General features: G+C 36.8%; 1 protein-coding gene across 8 annotated transcripts in view; it reads right to left on the reverse strand.

The window, feature by feature from the left end:
• LOC149543679 (uncharacterized) overlaps positions 1–27,101 on the reverse strand; it is a 196,838-nt gene that overhangs the window by 83,582 nt on the left and 86,155 nt on the right. For 7 of the 8 annotated variants that reach the window (XR_016355672.1, XR_016355673.1, XM_089798438.1 and 4 more), the window contains one exon: positions 4,339–4,422. The exons of the other annotated variant lie outside the window; for it this stretch is intronic. Coding sequence is in view for 5 of the 7 variants with exons in the window: in XM_089798438.1 (XP_089654564.1) it covers positions 4,339–4,422 (84 nt within the window). In the remaining 2 variants the exon portion in view is untranslated. The remainder of the gene's footprint in view (positions 1–4,338; positions 4,423–27,101) is intronic. 8 annotated transcript variants of the gene reach the window in all.

Raw genomic sequence — 27,101 nt, forward strand, 5'->3', positions numbered from 1 at the left:
TAGGCCTGATTAGGTGCTCATTTACAAAGCAATGCAACTTGCACCAATAAGGTCTCTCTAAACAGAGAAAGGGAGAAAACTCACATGGGATAAAACCCCTCTCCAAAAGCGAGAGATATTATGAAAGAAAGTACATGTGACAAGCATGAAGGACTCAAGATGTACCCTCAAGTACTGAATCTATCACAATCTATGTTCCCCCGAGTTTCTGGTACAGGGAGGGCGGGACGGGTTTCTTGGACAGCAAATTTTTTTGGCAATTTTGGGGACGGGGGGGATGGCAAACGAGAACAGCTATACATATATAGGGAAATTTTAAAATATATATTGAAATTTGCAAATATACATGTCATTTATATGAAACTAAGCACAAAGCATGTCATTTGAACACTATAGGAACCATAACATACAACATTTGAATGCCATTTAGGAAATAATATCCGATTTCAGTACTCAATTGTCAAAATGCATATCAATATCAGTGAACAATATCATAATGATAAACATTATAAATCTGATAATCTAAATCTAAATATGCCTAACGCTATAAGCCCAAAGGCTAGAGGGCTGCCATAAAGTATCAATGTATCATAATCATGTTGACGTTCAATATAAAAAACATACAATAGAAAAATGAAGCAGACTACTGCTCCTATTCTGCCTCTGCCGAATTTAGAGGGGTGGGGCCCACCTCGGCGACCTAGTAAGGAGCCTTAAAATTATTTTTTAATATTCACTTTTTAATTTTTGTGCAATAAAAAAAAATTTAAATTTTAAAATTTTAAAAACAAAAAAATTGGGACGGTTGGTCGTACTTGGTATGGTTGGAGGACATCTAGGCATCCCCTTTTCGTACCAGGGATGGCTTTTTTCCCCAACCATTCCCAAGTTTCGAGGACATCCCCTGGTAATTTGCCCTTTTTGGGGACAGTTGGGGGACGTCCCATACCCGTCCCCCTGTCCCCAGGACGTCCCCGTTTTCGAAACTCCTAGATTTAGGTCGGGTACACGTCCTCGGGGAACATAGATCACAATAGTACAATGAATAAACCCCCCATTAGAAAGATTGACTGAGGATAAGAAACCCCCCAATGAAGAAGTAGTTCTTATACCAATGATCAATGCCTAAGGATAGAATATGATCCAGTGCGTACAAACAACATTTCTACCCTCAGGAATAAATAAATCCACTAGAGATAATGGAAGCCACTCCCATGAATTGGAAGATGTGGGAATTCAAGACCAAACTATACGTGCCTATTGAAACTTCTCAAATATTGCAATGTCCATGATAGATGAAGATGTCACAAACCAATTAGGTACATGGGCAATTAATGTAGGAAGTGACAAATCAGAACTTTACAAAAGTTGATGAAGAACAACATCCTCGAGTGATAAAGATAAGTTTATATCACTAATGTCGCTATCAGCGAAGAAGAGATGAATGCCCTCAAAATAATCCTCCATACCTACAACATGAGATTCCAAAAACAGGGATGATACATCTCCAAGATATAAATCTCAAGTAGCCACATTTAGAAGAAAAATGTCCTAGTGCATTGAATCAATGGGGGATACCGACAAGCCAATGCTAATATGATCAAGAACAACAAATGATGAAGATGACTGACATAGGATCTCAATATGAGTAGGAACATGAAGATAGGCCTCTAATCCATTAGAACATGCAAGACCTCTAATATACACAAACTCCTCTATAGTATTATCATTATAGGGTATGAGATCTGTACATGCAAGACTAATGAGACAATCTATTGAGGGGTCCTCTAGGAATGGAACGATATGAGGATCTCCATGCATCTCCCAAAGTTGAGTCCCAAGTGTGCAAGGACACTCAAGGTCCAATACAACACACATAGTATTATAACCAAGACTAGAACAAATCACCCCTACAACATTTTTTTTGAGATTACCCCAAGTTGATTTACCTCGTCTAGATATTTATTTAGGTATAAATCCATACAAATATGGAAACACATCTAGTCACCTGAGATCTATCGGGATGCCTTATCAGCAAGACTAATAATAGGCCTTTGCAAACAAATAACAAAAGGATAAATAGAAAAATTAATTTAGAAAATTTTAAAATATAAAACTCCATCCAACTTGAAAAAGTCAGCATAGTAAATTTTGCTTGATTTTAGGAGCCCATAGAGGTATATAAGGAAGAGAGAAGGGGATGTATGGGGCCCTTACCACTTCTTAGAAATTTGAAATTAAGTTTTAATTAAAACTTAAAAACCATGCACCCCCTTATTTTGAACTTTTGAATGCCTTTCTTTGTCATGAAAATGTGTGTGGGCCTTCTAGAAAATGGGCTATTTTTACGAAAGAGCGAGATTTTTGGAAGAATAATTAAAAACTGTTTATGTTGTAGCTTCTTTCGGATTGAATTGACCTAGAGATAATCCTTCTATGGTTATTAGCTAAACATTAGTGTTGGAAGTCTTAATTGGAAAACTAAGATACTAAGGGGGGGTGAATCAGGATCTATAACACAATCTTTTAACAATACTTTAGTGCATTCACCATATTTACCATCTCATATCTAATGCATGCATAACATATCTTGTAAAATCAAACTGTAGTAACATATAGATCTAATCTATCAATCACATGCATGAAATGTAAGCACATAACACAAAGATTTTGTTACCCACAAACCCTCCAAGGTAAAGGTAAAACTGGGGTGGGGTGGGGATGACACCCACAAATCTTCACTACTGCAGTAATAAAGTTAACCTGTTAGGGTTACAATGTTGATCACTTCTAGTGATCTACCCTATGAGGGGTTTTCCCTGTTAAAGGTTGTTAAGGTTGTTAGGTCCTACCTTGTGAGAGGATTTTACACTTACAACAAAGTAAGGACTCAGTTAAGAAATTTACAAAGATCTGTTAAAACCACTCTGTTAAGAGATTATTCCTGACTCAATCTGTTACAACTGATTCAATATCTGATCCTCGATCTACTCAGAAAAGCTGGTTTTGGATCTCCTCTCTTCAATCTGATTTGATCTTTGATCTGATATAACTTTATTGTCCTTCACTACTTGATAAGGTCACTTCCTCTATCCTGCAATAGCAAAACTCAACTCTCTTGCCTTGTTTGCAATGTTCGCACTTTCACACTTGATCTGCTCTAATAGCTTGCTCGCTTCTTCTCACCATGTTTCAAATAGGTTTTGATATGCTCTATTTAAAGATTTCTTAAAGAGTTTTCTAGATGCTTCACTTTTTCGCCTCTTCGTCTAATTGGTTGAGCATTGCTCATAGGGCTCTGTAATCCATGTCATAAAACGTTTAATAGCTTCTAACAACCTCTACAAATATTAAATGTCTTGTCCATATCGCCCAAAATGGTTTACCTCAAAGTTTGCATTATTCCTTACTTGAATGTCAATTCTGCATTGCATAGCACTTACTGTCTCTGATACTCGGCATTCACTATTCTTGTTGTTGTTGTTCGGTCTCTACTGTGCTCTACAGCTTCTATTTAACTTGGCTTAAATGTGCTGGAACTACTCAGCTTATACTGAAAATACTAAGCGACCAAAGACTTGCTCGGCTCCTATAGAGCTCGGTTCATACATGTTTATTTACAATTATTTACATGACTTGTCCTATATAGAGTAGCTCAATCGCAGTGATGTCTGTCTAACTCTGCCTAGTATATGACTAAGTGTTTGACACTAATAGACAACCATAGTTAGAGATACCAACAATTAGTGCAATGGGTTAATCACCATTTAGAAAAACTCACATATATATATATATATATATTGGAGAAGTTTCTACTAGAAACTCCCTGAACAAGTAGTAGAAACCAATAATAGAGAATATCTTGGGGTAACTTATTTCTGTCATGTGATGTGCTGAGATTAGTTGGACTTCATTAGATAGTAAGGTGTTTGCATCTTCTATATCAGACAAGGAACCTTCCAAATTGAGAATTTGTTGGGCTCATATTTGTGGTAACTAACCATCTCAAACGATTTCTAGAAAACATGAAGATAACTAGAATGAGCACCCAATTGTTTCCCCTGTTGTGCCGACTGTATACATTCAAGTGTCTACTTGTAGTATTGTGCCGTATATAATGTGACTATTGAGGTCCATAATGAATAATGGGTTTTGATATTTCTTGTTTCCTTTTGCTTGGATCTTATATATTTATCTACTGTTTTCCATTATCCCACCAATTTCTTTGGAAAGTTTCATGTTTTAAAAAACAAAATCTAGTAAATGATAAACCAAGGTGTGTCTATTTAAGGTTTTAAATATTTATGTTTCTCTACAGAAAAGGATATGAAAACTTACATGAAACGGCGCAAAGAAAGTAGCATATCTCAGAACTGACAAATACTATTAGCAAAAAGATAAATAGGCGATAATTTGATTGACCTGCAAATAGCATCAATATGTCATGATTGGTCTACAGGGAAAGTGCTGAACATTGAATATAACTCTAATCCAAGGAAATGCTTCAATAATCTTAACTTAGTGATATGCACAATGCTTGAAGATAGAATAACATTACCAAGTTAATAATCATTACTCTTCTGACAAATTTCTTTCTTATAGATATAAAAACTAAGAATGAATGCAAACTATGCTGTGTTGTGCAAATCTGTCTACAGAATGATTTGATATGGCAGAAAATTATTTATCCTTAAATTTAACATTCTTGCTTAAAATGAATAAATTTCAGCTATAATTTGCTTCCTATTGATCCAACAATATTACCTCTTCATCAATTCTAGTCAGTGGACATCAAACACAAGTTACACACATCATCTTTATTTAATCAAAGTCCCATATTGCCACCAAGTACAATGTTTATCCATACAAGTGTCAATTGATATTCCAATGCCACTTAGTAAATTATACCTCATTATTCTACTTCTTTAATGAACTGTTTTCGGTAGACCATTTACCTGAACTCCTTTTTCTTCCTTCTAGAAAAAATATCACAAAGTTTGTTAACACTATTACATGTATGGATGAAAACGAGAAATCTTAATAAACTAATGATATTTCATCCAATCATATTAATAAATCCTTTAAAAAAGACAGGAATCTACCAATTGTAAGCATCAAGCTAACCTGAACATTGTGCATTGGGGAATCGAGTTGAAAAAAAAACAAGAAGGATAGCACCAAAAATATTATAGAGAGATAAAAGAGTATCCTAAGGATTATATTTACCCACCCATCATAACATTTGTACTCTCTATGCTATATCGATGAATGAAGGCTTCTGCTAGTTTGGACTGTTTCAAATTTTCAAATAAAATAGGTTTAGTTACAGGTAACAAAGAAGGATCAACTATATACCGATCAAACCAAAAACAAAGGATCAACTATATACATCATGGTTTCAATATAGGGAAAATGTTTCAATGATACCTCTTTTTTCCATGCAAATCACTATGCAAAGACGTTATTGCAAATATGAAACCTTCTTCATGCAGGAACAGAAACTAAACCCATTTTTGTGCAGATCTAGATTCAATATGGACCATTAATGAACACCTATTGAGAATTTGATCTCATTTTCTTCGCACATATTTTTAAGGGAATGCAAGTCACTGCAAATTTAAAATCTAATTCCATCCATACAGTACTTCCAATAAATAATCAGAACAAAATTCTGAACCAGACAAATACAGATTATTTGTGAGCATTGTTACATCCCACTTTTTGTTAAGATTTAAAACCTTCCATATAGCCGTTGAGATTTTTATATGAATTGAAAATGAATGGTTAATTTGATTATTCATTATAAATTCTTGTGAATGTAAAATGGTTGGTTAAATTCGTAACTCAATATGAGTTCATGTGGATTGGAAATATTGGTTATTCATTATAATTCGTATGAATTAGAAATGGTTGGTTAATATGGTTATTGATATGATTGGAATTATGCTTTCACCCTATTGTTTCTTCTTCCAAGCGTAGTGAAGGGGGGGAAGCATTAACAAAGAGGGAACAGGGCACAAGCACCAACCTGTCACCAAGTTAACAGGTATTCATCTAAACCATTTTGGCCAGGGAAAAGCAGACTAGGAGAGACTAAATAATACCAAGTGTCCACTATGAGCTGACTAGGTCACCTGATCAAAAGATACATACATATATAGTCATATGACCAATAAGAGAAATAAAATTGTTACCTTTAAATTTAAAACCTGGGAGTTCTGCGCCATCTGATGTCAGATGTGTTATATTATAAACAATACCCATGATACCTAGGTATATTTGTACAAGTATATTTGTAGGTATATTGGTACCTAGGTATATATATGTCTGTGTGTGTGTGTACCTTGGAATAACACATATGTACATACATGTGTGCGTGTGTGTGTGTGTATTCTAATGTAACACATACATATATATGTGTATAAACAACATGTATAAGTACACTTAGATAATACGAGTATTACTATTATAATTTGGGAAAAGACAAAACACCAAAACACATTAATTTATCAAATATAGTCTAGCAGCCTCTTATGTTCCATTTAATATTTTGGCCTTCTTTATTATTCATATTTTTGCCAAGATTACAAACACGCGCCTCGCCACCTTGCATTTTTAGTCATGCACATAACTCCTTGTGCTCATTTATTCCTGTAATAACCAAGCCTTTCTATTATGTGTGTGTGTACCTTGGAATAACACATATGTACATACATGTGTGTGTGTGCGCGTGTGTGTGTGTGTGTATTCTAATGTAACAGATACGTATATATGTGTATAAACAACATGTATAAGTACACTTAGATAATACGAGTATTATCTATTATAATTTGGGAAAAGACAAAACACCGAAACAAATTAATTTATCAAATATAGTCTAACAGCCTCTTATGTTCCATTTAATATTTTGGCCTTCTTTATTATTCATATTTTTGCCAAGATTACAAACACGCGCCTCGCCACCGTACATTTTTAGTCATGCACATAACTCCTTGTGCTCATTCATTCCTGTAATAACCGAGCCTTTCTATATAGTTGGCAATCGCAGACACTAAGCGGCTTGCTCTAAATTCATCCAATAACTATTACCACTCTCTAGTGCTCGATCAGAGATATATTTTCCAACAATTTAGTTCTTGATCTACTAGCTTACATTCGACTTTGCTAATTGATTGAGACTCATTGGACACTATAGATTGGGCAGTAAGAAGCATGTGATATATACATCGCAGCCTCTTGTCGAATTGTATGTCCTGAATATCTTTTTCCATGTTATTACTACTTAGCCAATAGAAGATTACTGTGCATAAATTTTTCTTGTTTTTATAGTCCAATAGGCCCTGAATATTATATGCAAGCAAGTACAAACTAACGATGGACTATCATACCAATCTTCCACAGGAATTGTGTCTTACAATCTAGTTATGTTTCTTACTCTTTAATTTCTCTTATAAACTTATGTATTGTGATGAGGAGAATATTGTGTATAAGTCGTATGCTCCATAGTACAGAGGCATCAAACTCACGTCTCTAAGATTATAAAGGCATACCCCTTGCTGAAGGGTGTCTAATTACTTAGAAATCATTACTCTTTCTTACCTTCATTTAGAATACTCTTTAAAAACAAAGAAGACTCTATTATATCATTTACCAAGCATATTGAAAGCTGGATGGTTACACCAGAGATCATCAAGGAAGGTCAAGAATGGTGGAGATAAGTGATGTAGTCCATGTAAAGTGGACTATAAGAACAATTTGCAAAAAAATAGAAAGATGTATCAGAATTAAGATCATGGCGAGAATCGGGTATTGCTCAAGTCTGTCAAGTCAAGTGCAGGGTGATCAAGCACATAGTGTCCTTTGGAAATCCCTAGTTAGGGGAGTTCTACTGGTGAATGATGCTACTATCATCACTAGAGGTCAGGATAGCTCATAGTCAACTGGATAGTATGTCTAGAGGGTTCCACGGTCTAGTCAACTATGTAATTGACATCTGTAACACCAGAATGCTCAAGTGGAAGGATGTAATGTCCCCAATTTTAATTAAATGTTTTAAATACTTAAGGGTCCCAAAATTTAAATAGTATTATAAATGGACCTATAACTACATAATAAAGATGCCCAATTTTTATTATCGGTAGGTGTTTGCCATGTTGGCATCCTACTGTAAACCCTTGCAAGTTTTCTTTAAGGGGTATTTAGGCGTGGCATGTACGAAGTTTTTGGTATGCAATTTGGACTAATTTTTTGTACTGCGAATTCTTGTTGGAGTTCAGAATTGTTCACCATTTCAGAAGTGGAAGATCTTCCCTATTTGGCTATTTCAATTTCAATGGGATTCAACCCTCACCCTATCCCATCTCTATATTACTTTGCTTTGGATCTGGCACCTCTTGGGCACCATCTTTGTCAACAATTAAAATTTCAGCAATACATTGCATATATGTATGATTGATCTTTCTTGTTGGTATTCATCTATAGTTTGAGTAAATATCCTATTTACACAATTTGGCACCATGTTTCAGCATCACATATTTGGTTATGCAATCCTTGGCGTAGGTGTATCTTCAGATGTTAATTGTATGACTTGCGATCTATCTATGTATGATCGATTTCCCTCCACCTCCATCTATCATCTACCATCATGCCATCTGCCATTTACCATTCACCACTTGTCATCTACCATCCCTCAGTATGTTGTATTCCCATCTTCCATCCCTCAATACGCCATCCCTAAGTACGTCGACCTGCCATTTTCCATCCCTCAATATGCCATCCATCTACCATCCCTTGTTTTGCCATCCCTCGATACGTCACCTCGCCATTTGCCTTCCTTTGGCACTACATTTGATTTTCAATTGGAGGTGAGAGAAATTGTATTCCAGGAACATTAAGGGGCAAATACTTCATATCACCATACGGTCATATTACCACCACCTACAAACTAGCCACTTCCATTGTATGGACATAGAAATCCCTCCTCCACCGTACAAACTTCTCATTATTACCGTACGCCTAGTCTAGGTTTCACCTCTGTATGAACAAAGCAATCTTCACATGTTCTACAACCATACAAGATTTCATACCTTCTTTGCCAGAAATCAAGGCAATCAGGCATAGTACAGAATTGGAACATTACAGTTGTATCAGAGTTGGCAATCTTGCCAACCTATTGGGATGATCGAGAGATTTTGGGAATCGAATCACACTATGGACCCACTAGCGATGAGAGCAGTGGTTGAAGGCACTACAAAGGACAGGAAAGGAGCTCAATAATGGTATTGACCTTCCTCTGGACATGCTAGAAGTATGTTTGAGCGAGGTGAACCAATCGCCATCAAGCTTTATTCAGTGGACCCTTGCCCTGATTAAGATGACTTTTAAGTCACCCTAGATTGTTAAGACACCATGACAAGGAAATCAAGTTACCAATTGCAACATGTCTAAGTGAGATTTTGAGAATATCAACTCCTTGAGAACCACAGGACGATGACACCTTAGTATTGTACTTGATCATTGATAGCTTTTAGAGTTTGGATGACATCAATGGTGATCTTTTTGGCAAGAGGTTTACGATATTGAATAATTGTGCAAATGTCAAAGTATGTAACCTTCTCTTAGATTTAGGGTTGGAAGATTTGATCCATAATATGTTTCATCACTTTTTGGTCACCATCAAGGAGTATCATGAAACTAAGTGTTTAGTTGCTATGGAGAAACTTATGATTTCATGCATTCAAGAGATGGAGGAGATATCCCAACCTATCACATCTATGTTATGGGTCATTCGCAATCTTGAATGTGTTCCTTCTATTGCAACATGTAAATTGGTCAATAATGTATTCAAGTGTTGCAAAGAAAAATTGACATCTCAATTGCACAAGGATAAGGAGGTTGGTGATGGAAGTCAGAGTCGTGAGGGAAATGAAGAGTCACATGAGGATTTGCAAGAATCTATTACTATGCCTACAAGTAGAGAGCACCTAAAACTTGTAGGTGACGAAAAAGTTAAAGAAGATGCCTGCACTAATTTCATTGAACCAACACTTGTTGATCAACTCAATGAAAATTCAAGCCCTATTAGTGTTCCTCTGAACGAGCAAGCTCTACCAACAACTGTTTAATTTCATGGAGATGCTACCGATGATTCATTGCAGGAGCAACGACAATTGGTTGAATATGGAGTTTATCCTTCAGTTCTAAGTCGTGCATGATTGCAATTATTCCATGTGAAGGGCTTCCTCATTAAAATAATAGGATCTACATGGGTTGTGAGGTTCCTGGGGAGATTGATGATTACATGAAGTCTGTGGATCTAGACATCGATGTTGTTTATGATTGGCTTCTTTGGGATCCTGGTGACTACAAACCTTTTCTCTTCACTAATACGGTGGTAACACTAATTGGTACAGTGCAAGTGTCCACTGGCGTAGTGCCTGCTGATACAAGTAACTCTACCAACAACTGTTTAATTTCATGGAGATGATACCGATGATTCATTGTAGAAGCAACCACAATTGGTTGAATATGGAGTTTATCCTTCAGTTCTAAGTCATGCATGATTGCAATTATTCCATGTGAAGGGCTTCCTCATAAAAATAATAGGATCTACATGGGCTATGAGGTTCCTGGGGAGATTGATGATTACATGAAGTCTGTGGATCTAGACATCGATGTTGTTTATGATTGGCTTCTTTGGGATCCTGGTGACTACGAACCTTTTCTCTTCACTAATACGGTGGCAACGCTAGCTGGTACAGTGCAAGTGTCAACTAGCGTAGTGCCTGCTAGTACAAGCAACATGATAGTGTCATCCAGCCTTGTGGCAATGTCATCTAGTATTGCGAAAGCGTCTGGCATGGTACCAACTGGTATGGGTATGGTGCAAGTGCCAATTGACAACATGACAACATTGACTGATACAAAGGAAGTGTCATCAGCCATGACATAAGTGTCAATTGGTATAGTGGTGAAGTCAGTACAATAGCAATGTCAACTAGTACAATGCAAGCAATAATAGGTATGGTGATAATGTTGACAAGTAAGATAGCAATGTCGACTGGTACGAGTACAATAGCATTGTCGACTAGAACTGGTATTGTAGGAGTGCCAACTAACAACATGGCAGTGCAGACTGGCATGGTGGCAATGTTGGGTACAGGTTTGGTAGCAATGTTCGGTACAGGCATGGTGGTAATGTTGATTGGCATTATGAAGGCATTGACTAGTACAATGGAAGTGTCATCTAGCATGGTGGTAGTATCAAATCATGCAAGTTCAATGGCAATGTCGCTCGACATCATGGTCATATGGATTGGTAATGTGAAAGTGTTGACTCGTATGGTGTCGACTAGTACGAGTATGATGGAAGTATCAACTAACATCATGGCAATGTTAACTAGTATGGGTATGGCAGCAATGTCAACTAACATCATGGTAGCGTGAAAATATCATCTAGCATGGTGCCAATACTAACTGGTGTAGGTATCTTGGCAATGCCAATTGGTACGATCATGGTGATGATTTTTTCAGTGGTAATGATAAATCATACAATGGTAATTATGGGAATGTTGATTGGTATAGTGACAGAGTTGCAGTGCGACGCATCCAGTGAAGGCATTGTATCCGCGTTGATACATGACCAAAGTACGAGCATTGTGGCAATGCCAACTGGGTTGGAGTGCAATGCATCCAGTGAAGGCATTATGTCCGCATTGATATACCATAATGTCCCCATTTTTACCAGCATCAGAATTTCAGGGATTAGCCTATGATTGTGATCCTCATAGGCTAATTATTGTGGATAGAGGGTCTTCTAAGGCAGTGGCTTGGCTTGGGAGGGTCTTATCTTCTCCACAATTCTGCAAGCTACAAATTGGTCTTCGTTTGACTTAGAGTGGACTTTATTTGGGTTTAGTTTTGTGTACCTGCTATTTGTAGTATGTTGGGTGTTGATTGAGATGGACCCTTTCTATTTTTGGAAGGTGCATTTGGTCACATGGAGAAATAATAGGTGTGACTCCTATTTCAAATGACATATTTAAATGATGAGTATTTTGGGAGTTGTTATATTTTTAGTAGCCAAATTATTATTAAATCATTAAATGGCTTATTATAAAGTTATGATTTAATTTTATAATTTCACTTAAGTTGACGGTAGAGTCATCATTGGAAGGGACCATTTATTATATGCCTAAGCCAAGTATTAAATATTTAAAGTGATGTTGTGTTGGACAGTTTCAAGAGTTGAGCTCATTTGCGAAACTTTCGAAGTTTCTAAAGTTGAGTTCTTTTGGAAACTTTTATCAGCAAAGCATTCTAAATATGAGCTCATTTCATTGAAAAAAGCACCTTGAATATTCATTTGCTTTTGTTGCCTTTGTGGCTTTTTCTGAGTTCTGATTTTTTTGCTGTTGCTGAAGTATAAGGGTCTGAAATCTGAGTTGTTCCATTGGATCTACAGCTTAAGTATTGTAGATTCAATTCTGAGATTTTGTTCTGAGTTCCATTGGCAATTGTGCTGAGATATACAATTGGCCATCTCTACTACTATGTTTTCTTGTGGCTAAAGAGAAGTCCATTACTGATGGTTGTGAGCGCTCCATTTCTATTGCTAAGGTGTCAGATATAGATGGAAGACTAGTGTCTATTTACTGCAAACGCGACTCTGATTTTTGGTGGTCTACTACTGCTCTTAGTGTTCAGCCATAACAGATGTTCATGTCTCCCCTACATTCTGACTGTATAAGGATTGATAGTTTGGCATGCAAAGCAAGGGTTGTGGGATTGCTGAAATTAGACCAAATGCTGGAAGTTAACAAATTTATTAATTTGTAATCGCTTCAATATTGTTGCAGCAGTAGTATATGAAAAGACTAAATTTATTTTGTATCAAATTCAGTTGAAAATTTCTAAATGATAATTGGAAGGTCAATATGTCAGTGGCCTATGAATTTCAATATTAATTATTTAATTATTTAATTAATCTTGAGCTATCGAAGGATGATTGCCAAGTGTTTGATTAAATGCCAAATTATGGAGTTGTGAAAGAAATTTGCTGATTGTATAAGTTATAACCAGCTTGGGTTATTACAATGGTATCAAAGCAGTTTCTTGCCAGCCTACAGGAATTGAGCTCAGTTTGATTAGTGCTTTATTTTGGAGATTTGGTTTTCAACATTATGGATGGTGACAGGAGGTTTGGTATTTATTATACCTGCACAGGGCGTACTTCACCTAGTGATGGAGAATCTAAGATACAAGGTATTGTGAAATAGTTGGATGTGCTAGTGAATGAGTTGAATCAAAATCACAAACGGATGACCCAACTGATTTCAAATCCAAGATTTGAGCAAAGCGTGATATCACTTTTTCGAAGAGTGAAATGTAATAATACAATGGTGGCTACAGATTTGCGGGACATTTCTTATGAGACACCGCATGAGATGGACACGGTGGATGTGAAGCATGATGGGAATTCATGTCAGATTGAGTCAAATGCTACAGTTGTTTACATGAGTCCCCAGGATTGTGCATTTGATAGTGAAGCAATGATAGCGGAGGTAGGAGCATGCAAAGATACCATAATATCAACAGCCACTCTGTGTCAGTTGGGCCATCTATCAAGTAGTTGATCGGTATGCATGCGGTTGTAGATGTGTGCTATGATCATAGTACACATGTTATTGATGATGAGGTGAGTGATCTAGAGACCGAATTATGTTATACTATTGATCAGCTCAGTGTTGGTGTTCACTTTGTGGACAATCCTATGTTCGACATGGATGCAGCATTGTCTTATGACAATCCCCTTTTTGAGATTGATGTTGATCACTTGCCTAAGTGGAGTTGGCCTAAGTTTTCACCATCTGTAGATTCCATTCAGAATTTTGTTGCACTAGTTGGTGATGTTCCTACATCCACATATTTTGACGTAGCTACACTTATTCTTTATAAATTGGCATTAGTGCATACGGTTCACCTGCAGCTACATCTTTTTTAGGAATTTTCGGTGATGATCAGTATTTTAGTCCAATATATATTATGTGGGTGGATACAGGGAAGAAGAGGATGCATAGATCTTCTATGGAGTTGTCTTCTGGTGACTTTCAGACTTCTACATCATCAGCACAAGTTTTGGGTGCTATGTTGTAGGACATGTGGTTGGTTCTAATGATGCTCGTTTGCAGTTGGTTAAGTGTCAACAAGGATGTCACACACTTCTTCATTTGGGATCTAGGTGGAGGTTGGAGTTCATTTTGTTGTCAAATTACTTGAGAGCAAGCAATCTCAAGGAGGGAGGACTATAATGTCCCCATTTTCACCAGCATTGGAGTTTTAGAGATTAGCCTATTATTGTGATCCTCATAGCCTAATTATTATGACTAGAGAGTCTTTTGAGGCAGTGGCTTGGCTTAGGAGGACCTTATCTTCTCCACAATTCAATAAGCTACAGGTTGGTCTTCATTTGACTTAGACTGGACTTCATTTGGGCTTCGATATATATATATATATATATATATATATATATATATATATATATATATATATATATATATATATATATATATATATATATATATATATATATATGAAGGAATACTAAATCAATGATGATTATCACAGAGATATAGTGCATAAACTCTTAATAAGTTGAAGTAGTAAATAGAGCAATATTGCTAAGGAGTAAACGAAGTCAAAAGGCTAGAGATATATTTCATTTGATTTAGCAACAAAGGAGAATTATGAAAAAAGAAAAGGTAAGTATCAATTCAAGTTTGAGACGAGAACTAAATAGTTGTCATAAAAACCAAGTAATATCTTGGTAGGGAACATTCATTGTGAATGTTGAGTTTCTCATAAGGAGAACTCAGAGGCTAGAAAGCATTCTTAATGGAATGATTCCAAATAGGAACCTAGAGAGAGATTTTTAGAGAATCTCTTAGAGACAATATACATTGTAGTGGTCAAACATCTGCAATTGTCAGAGATAAAAGACTTGGTAGAGGTGGGATCTCTACCAAGTTGTGTTACCAAAGATCCCAAAGAGGCTAAAGGCAGAAGCTCTTTCTATGACAATTCCCTAGTCAAGACGTAGTTCTCACCAGAGGGTTAGGTGATTGGAGAAAGGATCTCTCCCAAAAGATTAGGATGGGTAGCTTGGGTAGTATTTAGATTAGTATTTATAATATGTTTTACATACAATTTTCAATATTGTACTAACAAATGGTTGCAGGTTACAACTTTAGAACCTAATCGAAAATCAGGGATATTACACATGCCCAAATCAGAATCAGAAAGAAAAGAGTCAAATGGACTCCTGCCATGAAGGCAATCGTGAGAAACAAAATTATCCAAATCTGGAATTCTAAACAAACTGATCCACTTATGATGTATCATGCACCTTGTATCGGGCAGAATAAGCCCAAGGAAGAAAATGTACAAGATACCCATAGATAGGGTCTATGATTTCCTTAAAGAGCAATGTTAGAAATTTTGTACTCATAACAGTGGGTAAATTTTTGTGATAAATGTAGTTGCAATTGCAACAGAAATCCATTGTCTTATATTTCTTTTTGGAAATGGAAATTAATAGTGTTCATAACAAATGAGATTGTGTACTTCCTTATTCATGTTATCTCTTAGCAACCAACTTTTTTTAAATATAAATATAATTGATGGATGAACCAACTATATTTCAAAAAAATTGATCAAAAGCAATGGCAAACAGTGAAAACAAAAATCATGTGCAAAATGAGATATCCAAAAAGGCTAACTCTCAGGGCTCTATCGTCCAACTTGTTCAAGTTCTACTTGACACTCAAGCACATGATGAGAAAATGGAACAAAGAATGAATGATTTAGTAACCAACCTGGGCAAGGGCATGAAGATACCCAATCCTAACCCTACCCTAGGACTAAATCAGAACCATCTGCTCATAGTAAACAAGGGAACAGGCCACCTCCATCACAATTGGAGATTTAAAGAAAAAATCAGATAGCCAGTGAGTTATCCGCTAACATAAAGAAAACCAAACCCCCTAACTTTTCAAGATTTGTGTCTGAGGATGTTGCTGTAGCACGGTTGACAGCGATGCAAAAGTACTTTAATATTAGGAGTTTCTCCAAGTCCTCAACGGTTCTTTGGCCAATCTATCAACTTACTAGAGAAGCTGATACTTGGTGGGAAAACAGTAAAATGAAGCTGAATCTTAAGATCACCAAAATTACTTGGGACAAGTTTGTCGCAATCTTTAAGATGAAATGGTTACCACAATCCTTCTATGATAAGAAGGTGTTGGATTTTCAGAATGTCAAACAAGGGGAGTTGTTGGTGAACAAATATTGGGAAAGGTTCATTCGACTCTTGAAGTATGTCCTTGTCTGCTAGCAGGATGGAAATTTCAAAGCTAGGAAGATTATCATGGAGCTGAATAACATGATCAGGGGAGCCATAGATGTACTAGCACCCCGAACCATAGAGGAGGCTCTTGAAAAGGCTACTAGATAGGAGCAAATACTAAGGAAGGATGGTTCCATCTGAGATAATAAAAGGAAGGCAAATTGGAGTTCCTCTAGTTTGACCAAGGAACTCACAAAAAGAGCTTCAAGAACTTCAAGACCAACAAACCTGAGCTCAAAAGAAACAATAATATGATTTCAAGGGTGATTCCAACAGTAGTAATAACAGCAAGGGAAATGAAAAGAAAGGATAACCAAGGGGATACTTTGTCTGTGGTGGAGATCATCAGCCAATCAGTGTCCTAGTAAGGGCACATCTAATCAGCAAGCGCGTCCTCCATTACCACCTTAGCAAACTGTCCTTCAAAAGAGGATGCATGCAAATAATTGTCAAGCAAAGCACTAGCTGGAACCTGTAGAAACCTTGGGTAAGATATATGGAAACCCCATTTCTATATTAATTGATATTGGAGCCACTGAGTGTTTTATATTTCCAAAGTTATTAAGTAGATTTCCAAAAAGAATTGGCTATATGGAAAACCCTTGGACTGTTGAGTATGCCAAGTAGTCAAAGGCTCAGGTATATCAATGTTTTTCTAAGGCTCGAGAAGACTTTGCAACTTTCTCAACTGAGGATAACCTGTATGTAGCTCCTCTGGGGTCCTATGATATTAGTATGGGAATCAATTGGTTTAGTGAACATAAGGCAAAAGTAGATTGTCTTACAAAGATAGTAGAATGCTTAGATGAAAATGGAAAACATGTGATTATTCAAGGAATACCACATGAAGTTAAAATTTGTCAAATATCAGCCATGCAACTTAAATTATGTAGATGAAAAGGGTGTAAGATATATGCAATAAAAATAAAGGATCTAAATGAGGTTCAGGAAAAGGTTTACCAAGATGATTACATTCTAGAGGATAGGGAAATTAGAGAAGTAATAAAAGAACCTTTTGTGGAAAGGTACCCTCACCTTGAGAATTTTCAAGATGTGTTCCCAAAGGAGCAACGTCTATTACTTCCTAGAATATTTGATTTTACCAAAGATTTGGTGCCTAAAGCATAACCCATATCTAGATAACCCTATAGAATGACTAACACAAAGTTGATGGAATTACAAGTGTAATTATAGGAATTACTAGACAAGAAACTCATCTACCCTAGCATCTCTCCCTGGGGAGCCCCAATATTGTTTGTTAAAAAGGATGGAACCATGAGATTGTGTATATATTACAGAATGTTTAACAAGGTCACCTTAAAAAATAGAAATCCACTTCCCAAATCGATTATCTATTTAAACAAATGAGAGGGGCAATGGTATTCTCTAAGATTGGCCTTAGATATTCATAAAACAACCTTTAGAACCTATTATGAGTATTATGACTTCGCAATCTTATCCTTTGGATTAACCAATGCCCTTGCAACACTTATGAATCTTATGAATAGTATATTGCAGGATAGTCAAGACAAGTTTGTATTGGTCTTCATCGATGATATTCTTATTTATTCTTGGAATGAGGAAGAGCATCTAGAAATAGTTCTTTAGAGGTTGCGTGAGCACATGTTGTACGGGAATTGTCTAAATGTTCTTTCTATCAAAAGGTGATTCAATAGGATCTCGTTCTGATGAAGTGCGGGCTCAACATCGGAAGTAGCAGTCAGGAGTTACCTCCCCCTCACCACTACGCAGGAATGTGCCAGCCAATGTGGCAACAAAAGAACATGCTATAGAGGCCAACACCCCCCCCCCCCCCGCCCCCACTATATAGGCAACAACTATTAAGCAAGCAGCCCTCTACATGCATGCATGCACCGGCCCCCACTCATCTACCTAAAAATTATAGGGTATTGCTCAGGCCTATAGTTTCTCTAACCTGGGAAGGTTAATATTGTTGGTGTGGTTGGGGGTTCAGAACCAATAACCATGGATAGGATCACCTACCTTGATTGAGTAGTTCACTCCTCGCTCAGAGGTTACTAGCTGTTATCCTACTCTTCCCCTTAGAATAGTAGGGTTCTATTCCAATTGGAGCACTAAAATTATAGGGCTACTCAATGGAGGTAACTAACTCAAAAAGAGTTTATTTAGACGAGAGACAGGACAATCCATATAGTTTAGCTCAGATTATATTATATGCATGACATGGGCAACTGGGGCCTCTGCACGCACCACAATGTTTCTACCTCCCTGGAGGCCTACCCACCCTGCATAAGCCGATAGATCTTGATGGAAATCGACTCACTGGCAGTCGATATGAGGTTCCAGGGTGGGATGGATTCCTTCCTCACTCTCTCTCTAGCAGTTGGATCAGAACTTGATCATCGGTTCCCATGACAACTGAACAAGATGGGGGATCGGCTCCCGCCTGCCGACAAATCAGATAGAGCTAGAGAGGGATGCTTTCAACGGGTCGGGTAGACTGCCTGCAAAGGTAGGCTCTTTGTTGGAATCACCACGCGCCCCTGCGAGATGGCACCCGCCGCCAATAGGAGGGATTGGATCGCCCCTCGCATGCAGGGGTGGGTGGGAGGAGATAGAGGGCGGTGATAAATGCCTTGCCCTACTATTCTATGGGCAATCCCCTATCTATGTACGGGGCATACGCCCTACTATTCTAGGCGAGCCTCTCTCAGTTGCTCATTGAGATCAACTGAAAGAAGTGGATACCCCGAGAGAGAAGGAAGGGGAGAGAAGAGATCGGATAAAGTATCGATTGTTGATATGGAGAGGTTATTCCTCCCGCCCTTTGCATCCCCACCCACTGCTTCTGCCTATTGTTTCTTTAGCCAAGTGGCAGCGCTGGGCCCTATGATTCCAAAGGGATTGTTGGAACGCACTAAAATGAAATGCCCATAGAGGCCCTACACCACTATTGTCGTTCTTCCAATTATTGTAGGGCATATTATCTCAGCAAAAGGAATTGCAGTAGACCCTACTAAGATTAAAGCAACTAAGGAATAAATTGCAACTAGAAACATGTTAGAAGTTAGAAGTTGTATGGGACTAGTTGAGTTCTATAGGGAAATTGTTAAAGACCTCTCAGATAGCTCACCCATAACTACCTTGCAGTGAAAAAGAAAGAGGTTTGTATGGTCAGAAACATGCCAATCAGCTTATGAATTATTTAAACGACAAGTTAACAACAGCACTAGTACTCAGAGTGCCAAATACTAAGGGTCATTTTGTAGTCACTAATGCATTAGGTGAAGGATTGGGGGTGTATTGATGCAAAATTGTCAAGTTATTGCCTATGAGTCCAGGAAGATAAAGAACTATGAGCAAAATTATGTACTGCACAACTTAGAATTGACAGTCATTATTCATGCTCTACATATGTGGAGATACTATCTTATAGGGAAACCATTTGAACTAAGGTCAAATCACCATGGATTGAAATATATATTCACTCAACCCAACCTTCATGGTCATCAAAGGAGATGGTTGGAATTTCTAGTAGACTGTGACTTTGAAATCAGCTACATCAAAGGGAAGGAGAACCGAGTAATTGATGGCTTGAGTAGGCGATAACACATTTCTAATAACGATAAATACCGGACTTAACAAACACGTGCTTTAGAGATTACCAAGTGGTGACTTCTATAAACAAGTGTGTCAAGCACTCTAAAATGATCTTTGTGATATCACATACGAAGGCTGCTAGCTAGAAGCAAATGGACTCTTAAGGTATAAAGGGAGAATGTATATACCTAAGAATTCTGAAATCTAAAAGATGATTTTGAGGAAAATCCATGTTGCCTCTTACTGAAGACATCCTGGGGTGACAAAAATGCTAGCCTATATGAAACCATTGTACTTTTGGAAGTGTATGAAGCAGGAGAGCCAAATTTGTTGCAAGTTGTCTCGAATGTTAGCGGGTCAAAGCTGAACAAGGTATCTAGCAAGGTTGATACACCCAAATGAGGTTCCGAAATGGAAATGGAAAATAATTAGCATGGATTTCATACAAGGGTTACCTATGACTAGAAACAGGCATTTTACTATTCTTGTGGCAGTGGACCAACTTACAAAGGTAGCTCACTTCATTCCAAGAAGTCTAACAGATGGAGCAACATAAATTGCCTACAAATTAGTAAGAGACATCTTCAGACTTTATGGGGTTCCAATAAAAGTTATGTCAGATACAGATGCTAGAACTATTACGGAAGTAGTTGGTAAAATACTTGCTTGTCATTAACAGAGATTGAGAGATCTATATATACAAGAGACTAAACTATGTTTCCTTAAGAAACAATCATAAGGAATAGAAACATTCTATTCTAGAAACAGAAAACTAAATATTAGAAACATTCTAAAATTTACAAAATCATTCTAATATTTAAAGAAGAGTACAATAGATAACTAATGGATGCTAAACAAAGATAACAGAAACTATCTATTATCATAATACCCTCCCTTAACGGTTAATCTATCCAAAGCATGAAGCTGTCAAAAAGCGTACAAGGCAAATTGTGTCTGCTCAAGGTGCTCTGCATTGTTCGATGTGGATTGCGAACCAGATTGCTTAGATAGGGCAGCTAAGCGCTTATGACATTCAACCTTCATGTACCCAAAATTGTGGCAATAGTTACATTGAGTGTTTTTCTTCCAGGACCCTTCTAAATCTAGAGTAGAGGATGTTTGCTAAGAAGACTGCTGAAATTGGCCTTTATCCTTCTGAAAGGATTTGACAACCAAAGCTTGCTCTATGGAGGTGGAGCTGGAACTACTACCGAACTGTTGTTTCCACCAATCTTGCTAAAGCGGAAGTGTGCAAAGATCAGTGAACTTCAAATCAACACCAAAAGATGTGATGTTGAGAGTCTTGATACAATACTTGTAGGATTTGGGTAAACTCCGGAGAGTGATAACCACAATGTCCTCCTCCATCTTGTGACCGATGGCAAGCAACTGATCACGGATTTCCTGAATCCTATTGAGGTGAGCCTAGAACGAGATTTGTTCATCTATGATAATAGAAAACAGAGTGTTCTTCAAAGAGAAAGCTCTACTTTTGTCAAAAATCTCATGAAGATCTTTGAGATGTGCCCATATCTCGACAGCTGTCTTGTTGGATGGAAATCTGAGAGAGATAAATCATCAGCCACAGATAATTTGAGAAGCATCACCAACTCTCAATTATTCAAATCTCATGAATCATGTTTAGTACCAAGGGCAGTCAGACGCTATATAACACCTAGAACAATTTGATTGATATTTCGATATTCAAAAATTGCTATGATCTGCTAGTTCCAAGTGCCATTATTTCGACCATTGAATTTTGAATTGCTCTCGAACAGAATATTGGTCAATGATGTCATTGCACGTTTTTCAATGAGAAAGCATGAAAATCTATGAAGGCATGTTCTTCGAGGCAAAAAAAAAAAAAAAACACCAAAAAAAATTGAAGGGATACCCAGAAGAGAGCTCGGAAAACCTAGAAAGAATATGTTGTCGATTTTTTGATCCATTGACTCGAAAATCAAGGCACAAAAAACAAGACACCAAGAAAAATATAACCCAGTTGAGCTCTCGAAAAACCCATCAAGAATCTATGATCAAAGAAAAAGAACCGAAAAAGGTAGGTCAGCAGCAATGGATGAAAAATTGCAGAGGAAAAAGGCAGATTTGGACGGAAATGGGTTGTAGAGCCGAACCAAAAGTCAACGGATTCAAATCTCTCAAAACAAAAACCCTAGTCGGATTATAGAGAGAGTTGGAAGCAAATATGATTCTAAATGATTTTGGAAATAAAAGGCCGATAATTTCAACCAAGAAATTATAATTATTTTTCAAAAAAAATTAGAGTATTGACTCTGATACCATATTACGAAAGTAATTGGTAAAATACTTACTTGTCATTAACAGAGGCTGAGAGGTCTATATATAGAAGAGATTGAACGATGTTTCCTTAAGAAACAATCATAAAGAATAGAAACATTTTATTCTAGAAACAGGAAACTAAATATTAAAAACATTCTAATATTTACATAATCATTATAGTAGTTACAGAAGATTACAATAGATAACCATTAGACACTAAACAAAGATAATAGAAACTTTCTATTATCGTAATAAGAATGACATCAGGAATTTGGCAAACTTTGTTCTTCGCTTTGGGAACAAATTTGAGTATCAGTTTAGGTAATCATCGAGAAACTTACGGGAACACAGAAAGGGTAAATTAGGTATTAAAGGATCTTTTATGGGTAAACTATATGGGTCAGCAATACTGTTGGGAAATGTATCTTCCACTAGTAGAATTTTCATGTAATAACTCATATCAATCTACTATTAAATCCGTCAAAGGTCAAAGGAGGCGAATGATCGTCGGAAGAGCTATGGAGATGCTAAATGAACTCCTAGAGAATTTGAAGTGGGAATAGGTTCTCTTAAAAGTAAAATCCCAGAGGAGTGCTATCAAGTTTGGTAAAAATGCCAAGCCAGCCCCAAGATATGTGGGACCTTTTAGTGTTGGAAGTTGTAAACCCTATGGCCTACAAAATTGCTCTAAGTCCAACCCTTGCCCGGATGCGTAATGTGTCCCATGTATCTTATCTTAAGAAATAAATAGCCAATGTTGAGCATGTCATTGATTGGAATTTCTTGCAAGTGCAAGATCCAAGGGTGGTGGTAATAGAACCACTTAAGATACTCGAGGTGCATAAGTAGCACTTACGAAATCGAGAAATAACTCAGTACAAGGTCCAGTGGAACCAATATGTAGAGGAGAATGCTATTTGGAAAGATTATGATGAGATCCCCAAAAATGTCCCTATCTTTTTCCATGAATATGAACTTTATATTGATATTGTTACATTGTGCTCTAAATTTCCACTCAAATCCGACTAAACCTTAGTCAAATTTCTGTATAATAATGGCATTATACAAATGAAGATAACAATGAAAATACTAGCAAGGTTTATATCACACCATGTTAAGTGAAGTAGAATAGATCTATCTTGTATAATTCTTGGCATTTGGACAAGAGAAGCATTAACAGAGGTTTAACCTCCCAACCATGGACCTAGTGCAATCCCCCCTTATTCTGAACCGAGAACGGCCCCACCCTACAATGGATAAGGCACGAGTACACCATCTCATCTTGCCACCTAAGCATTCTAGTGTTAGAGATGTCATCTACATGTTGAGTTTTGGAGGATGTCTACAAAATATAGTAGCACTGCCTTACTGGTATGTACTTTCCAAATGGCAGCCATCTCTCTTATATTAGATGAAGTATGAATAGACATGTCCCTATTCATTAGTATTTAATATAATAGTTTGTTATTTAACACACATCATATATTTGTATTTATTTATATAAATATCACATATATAATATATATATAATATATCCCATATATCTAATTAATTATGTATCTCATAAGATAAGATAAGACAATAATATTAATGTCCACAAAAAACCACGAGGGTTTATGGGACTAAGCATACAAACAAGAGAGCCGAAAAAAGCAGGAGCACCAAACAGCGTCCGAGAAGAAACAAAACAAGAAGCCAAAACAAAAAAGCCAAGGCAAGAACTAGGGATCCTTCCTTGGTACAAAGAAATCAGTCACAAAAGGGTATAATTGTGGAAGATCCAGAATCTTAGATCGTTGTCGAGAATCGCTAGAGGAGTGTCGTTGCCTGGAAAGAATGGAGCAATGCCTCACTGAACTGGAGTGAGTGATATTAGACGACCTTTTCGTGCCCCGTGGTGGAGACAGGGCAAAGAAAAAGGTGGTGACAAGCTGATCTGAGATATGACACTAAGGTATAAGTGACTGCAAGGTATGCTCGCGGAGCTGGGTGGCCTCCTAGAGGTAAGTTGTAAGGCACCACTAGTCATCTTTAGTGATTTTTATCTGACTGAAACTACACTAACATTAACACTACATAGCCAACTAGATTGTTGAACTCTACGGACAGACTATCCATTTGACTATGAGCTATCCTGACTTCTAGTGATTATAGTAGCATCATTCACCACTAAAACTACCCTAGCCAAAGATTTGCAAAGCACACTATGTCCTCAATCACCCACCGCTCAACTTGACAAACTTAAAATATTACCCAATTCCCACCATGAGCTGACTAGATTACTAATTTCAGATTGTAATTTCATCTTGATTTTTATACATCTTTCTATTTTTAGCAAACTGTTGTTATAGGACACTTTACATGGACTACACCATTCATCTCTGCCATTCTTGGCCTTCCTTGATGATCCTTTGTGTAACCGTCTAGCTTTCATTATGCTTGTTAAATGATCTAACAAAGTATTCTTTGTTTTTAAAGAGTTTTCCGAATGAAGGTAAGAAAGAGCAATGATTTCTAAGTAATTAGACAACCTTCAGAAAGGGGGTATGCCTCCATAATCTCAGAGACACGAGTTCAATGCCTTTGTACCATTGAGCATACGGCTTATACACAATGTTCTCCTCACCACAGTACATAAGTTTTTAAGAGAAATTAAAGATCAAGAAACACAACCAGATTGTAAGATACAACTCCATGCAAGATTTGTATGCCAAACCATCATTAGTTTGTACTTGCTTGCATATCATATTCAGGGCCGATTGGATGGTAAAAACAAGAAAAGATTTATGCACAATCGTCTTCTACCGGCTAAGCAATGATAACATGGGAAAAGAAATTCAAGAGATGCAACCCGGCAAGAGGCTGAGATGTTTATATCACGTGCTTCTTACTGCCCATGATGCATTCTCCAATGAGTCTCAATTGGTTAGCACAGTTCAACATAAACTAGGAGAGCAAGAACTAAATTGTTGTGAAGATTATTTCTGATCGATCACTGCAGAATATCAATAGTAATTGGATGAATTTAGAGCAAGATGCCTAGTATCCACAATTGCCAACTATATAGAAAGGCTTGGTTATTACAGGAATAAATGGGCACAAGGAGTTAAGTGCATTAGTAAAAATGCAAGGTGGTGATGCACGCACTTGAAATCTTGGCAAAAATATCAATAATAAAGAAGGTCGAAATATTAAATGGAACATAAGAGGCCACTAGACTATATGAGATAAATTAATTTGTTTTTGTATTTGGTCTTTTCCACATTATTATAGATAATACTCATATTATCTAAGTTTACTTATGTGTTGTTTATACACATATATGCATATGCATTACATTAGAATATATATACATATACATTACGGTATACATATACAAATATATACATATGTGTTATTCCAAGGTACACGTATACACACAAACACACACAAACATATATATAATGAAATAAGTACAAATATACCTAGGAACCATGGGTTAATTTATAATATAAGATATCCGACATCAGATGGTGCAAAACTCATAGGTTTAAATCTAAAGGTATCAATTTACTTTCTCTTATTGTTCATTTGACTATGTGAATGTATCTTTTGATTAGCTGACCTAGTCAGCTCATACTGGACTCTTGGTATTATTTAATCTGTCGCAGCCTGCTTTTCCCTGGCCAAAATGGTTTAGGCAAGCACCTGATAACTAGGTGGCAAGTTAGTGCTTGTGCCCTATTCCCTCTCTATCAATGCTTCCCCTCCTTCGTCGTGCTCGCAAGAAGAAACAACAGGTTGAAAGCGTATTTCCAAATCATATAATTGTAATCATATAAATAACCATGTTAACCAACCATTTCTAATTTGTAAGAATTCATAACGAATAACCAATATTTCCAATTCACATGAACTCATAATAAATAACCAATTTAACCAACCAGTTTCAATTCACAAGGATTTATAACGAATAATCAAATTAACCAACCATTTTCAATTCCTATTAAATTCTCAACGGCTATATGGAAGGCTTTATAATCTTAACAAAAAGTGGGATGTAACATACCCCCTCCTTGTCCTTGTGTTTCATCGTCCCTGATGAACAATTATAATAAGTACATGGAATAATAACCATAGCAATTATATAAGAGTTGTCATAAAGTTTCAATTTGGAGCACAATGTAACAATATCAATATAAAGTTCATATTCATGGAAGAATATAGGGAAATTTCTAGGGATATCATCATAATCTCTAAGTTTCCCCATCTTTTTCCATGAAAATGAACTTTATATTGACTAAGGTTCTGAGATCTATTAAGTAGAAAGAAGTTCAATGCAAAATTGTTCACCAATATACAAGTGGAAATTTTACATTGCAGGGGGGAATAATAACCAATGTTCCATTCCTACTATGTATCTAGAGTTATTTTTTGAATTGATGCATTTGGACCTTCATTGGAGCAACATGCATCAAGGATGTTAGTGGGCAGATCAGTATTTAGTCTCTTGTTATATATATGTACCATTAAGAGTTATTTGCCTTGATATTTTCCTTTGTCTCTAAGGATGTTCTTGTAGGAAAAGAAAGTTGGTACTTTACACATGCTACCAAGTATTGTGGGGACTCAATCTTATGACGATAGCTCAAAAGAAGCTGTGATCTAGAATTCATTAGTCATCTGATGGTCAAACTGGATAAACTAAGGCTCTCAAAGCAAATGTTCTTAATGATTGAGATTATGAGTATTTTTCCATTAAGAGGGAGTCTGACACTTCTTCAAGGCAATGCAGGAGCATAGAAGATTGATGCTCAAAGGGAGTCTAGAAATACAT

The sequence above is a fragment of the Cupressus sempervirens genome, chromosome 8 (assembly GCF_028749045.1).
Source record: "Cupressus sempervirens isolate cs-2001-9-10 chromosome 8, ASM2874904v1, whole genome shotgun sequence".
Lineage (NCBI taxonomy): Eukaryota > Viridiplantae > Streptophyta > Pinopsida > Cupressales > Cupressaceae > Cupressus > Cupressus sempervirens.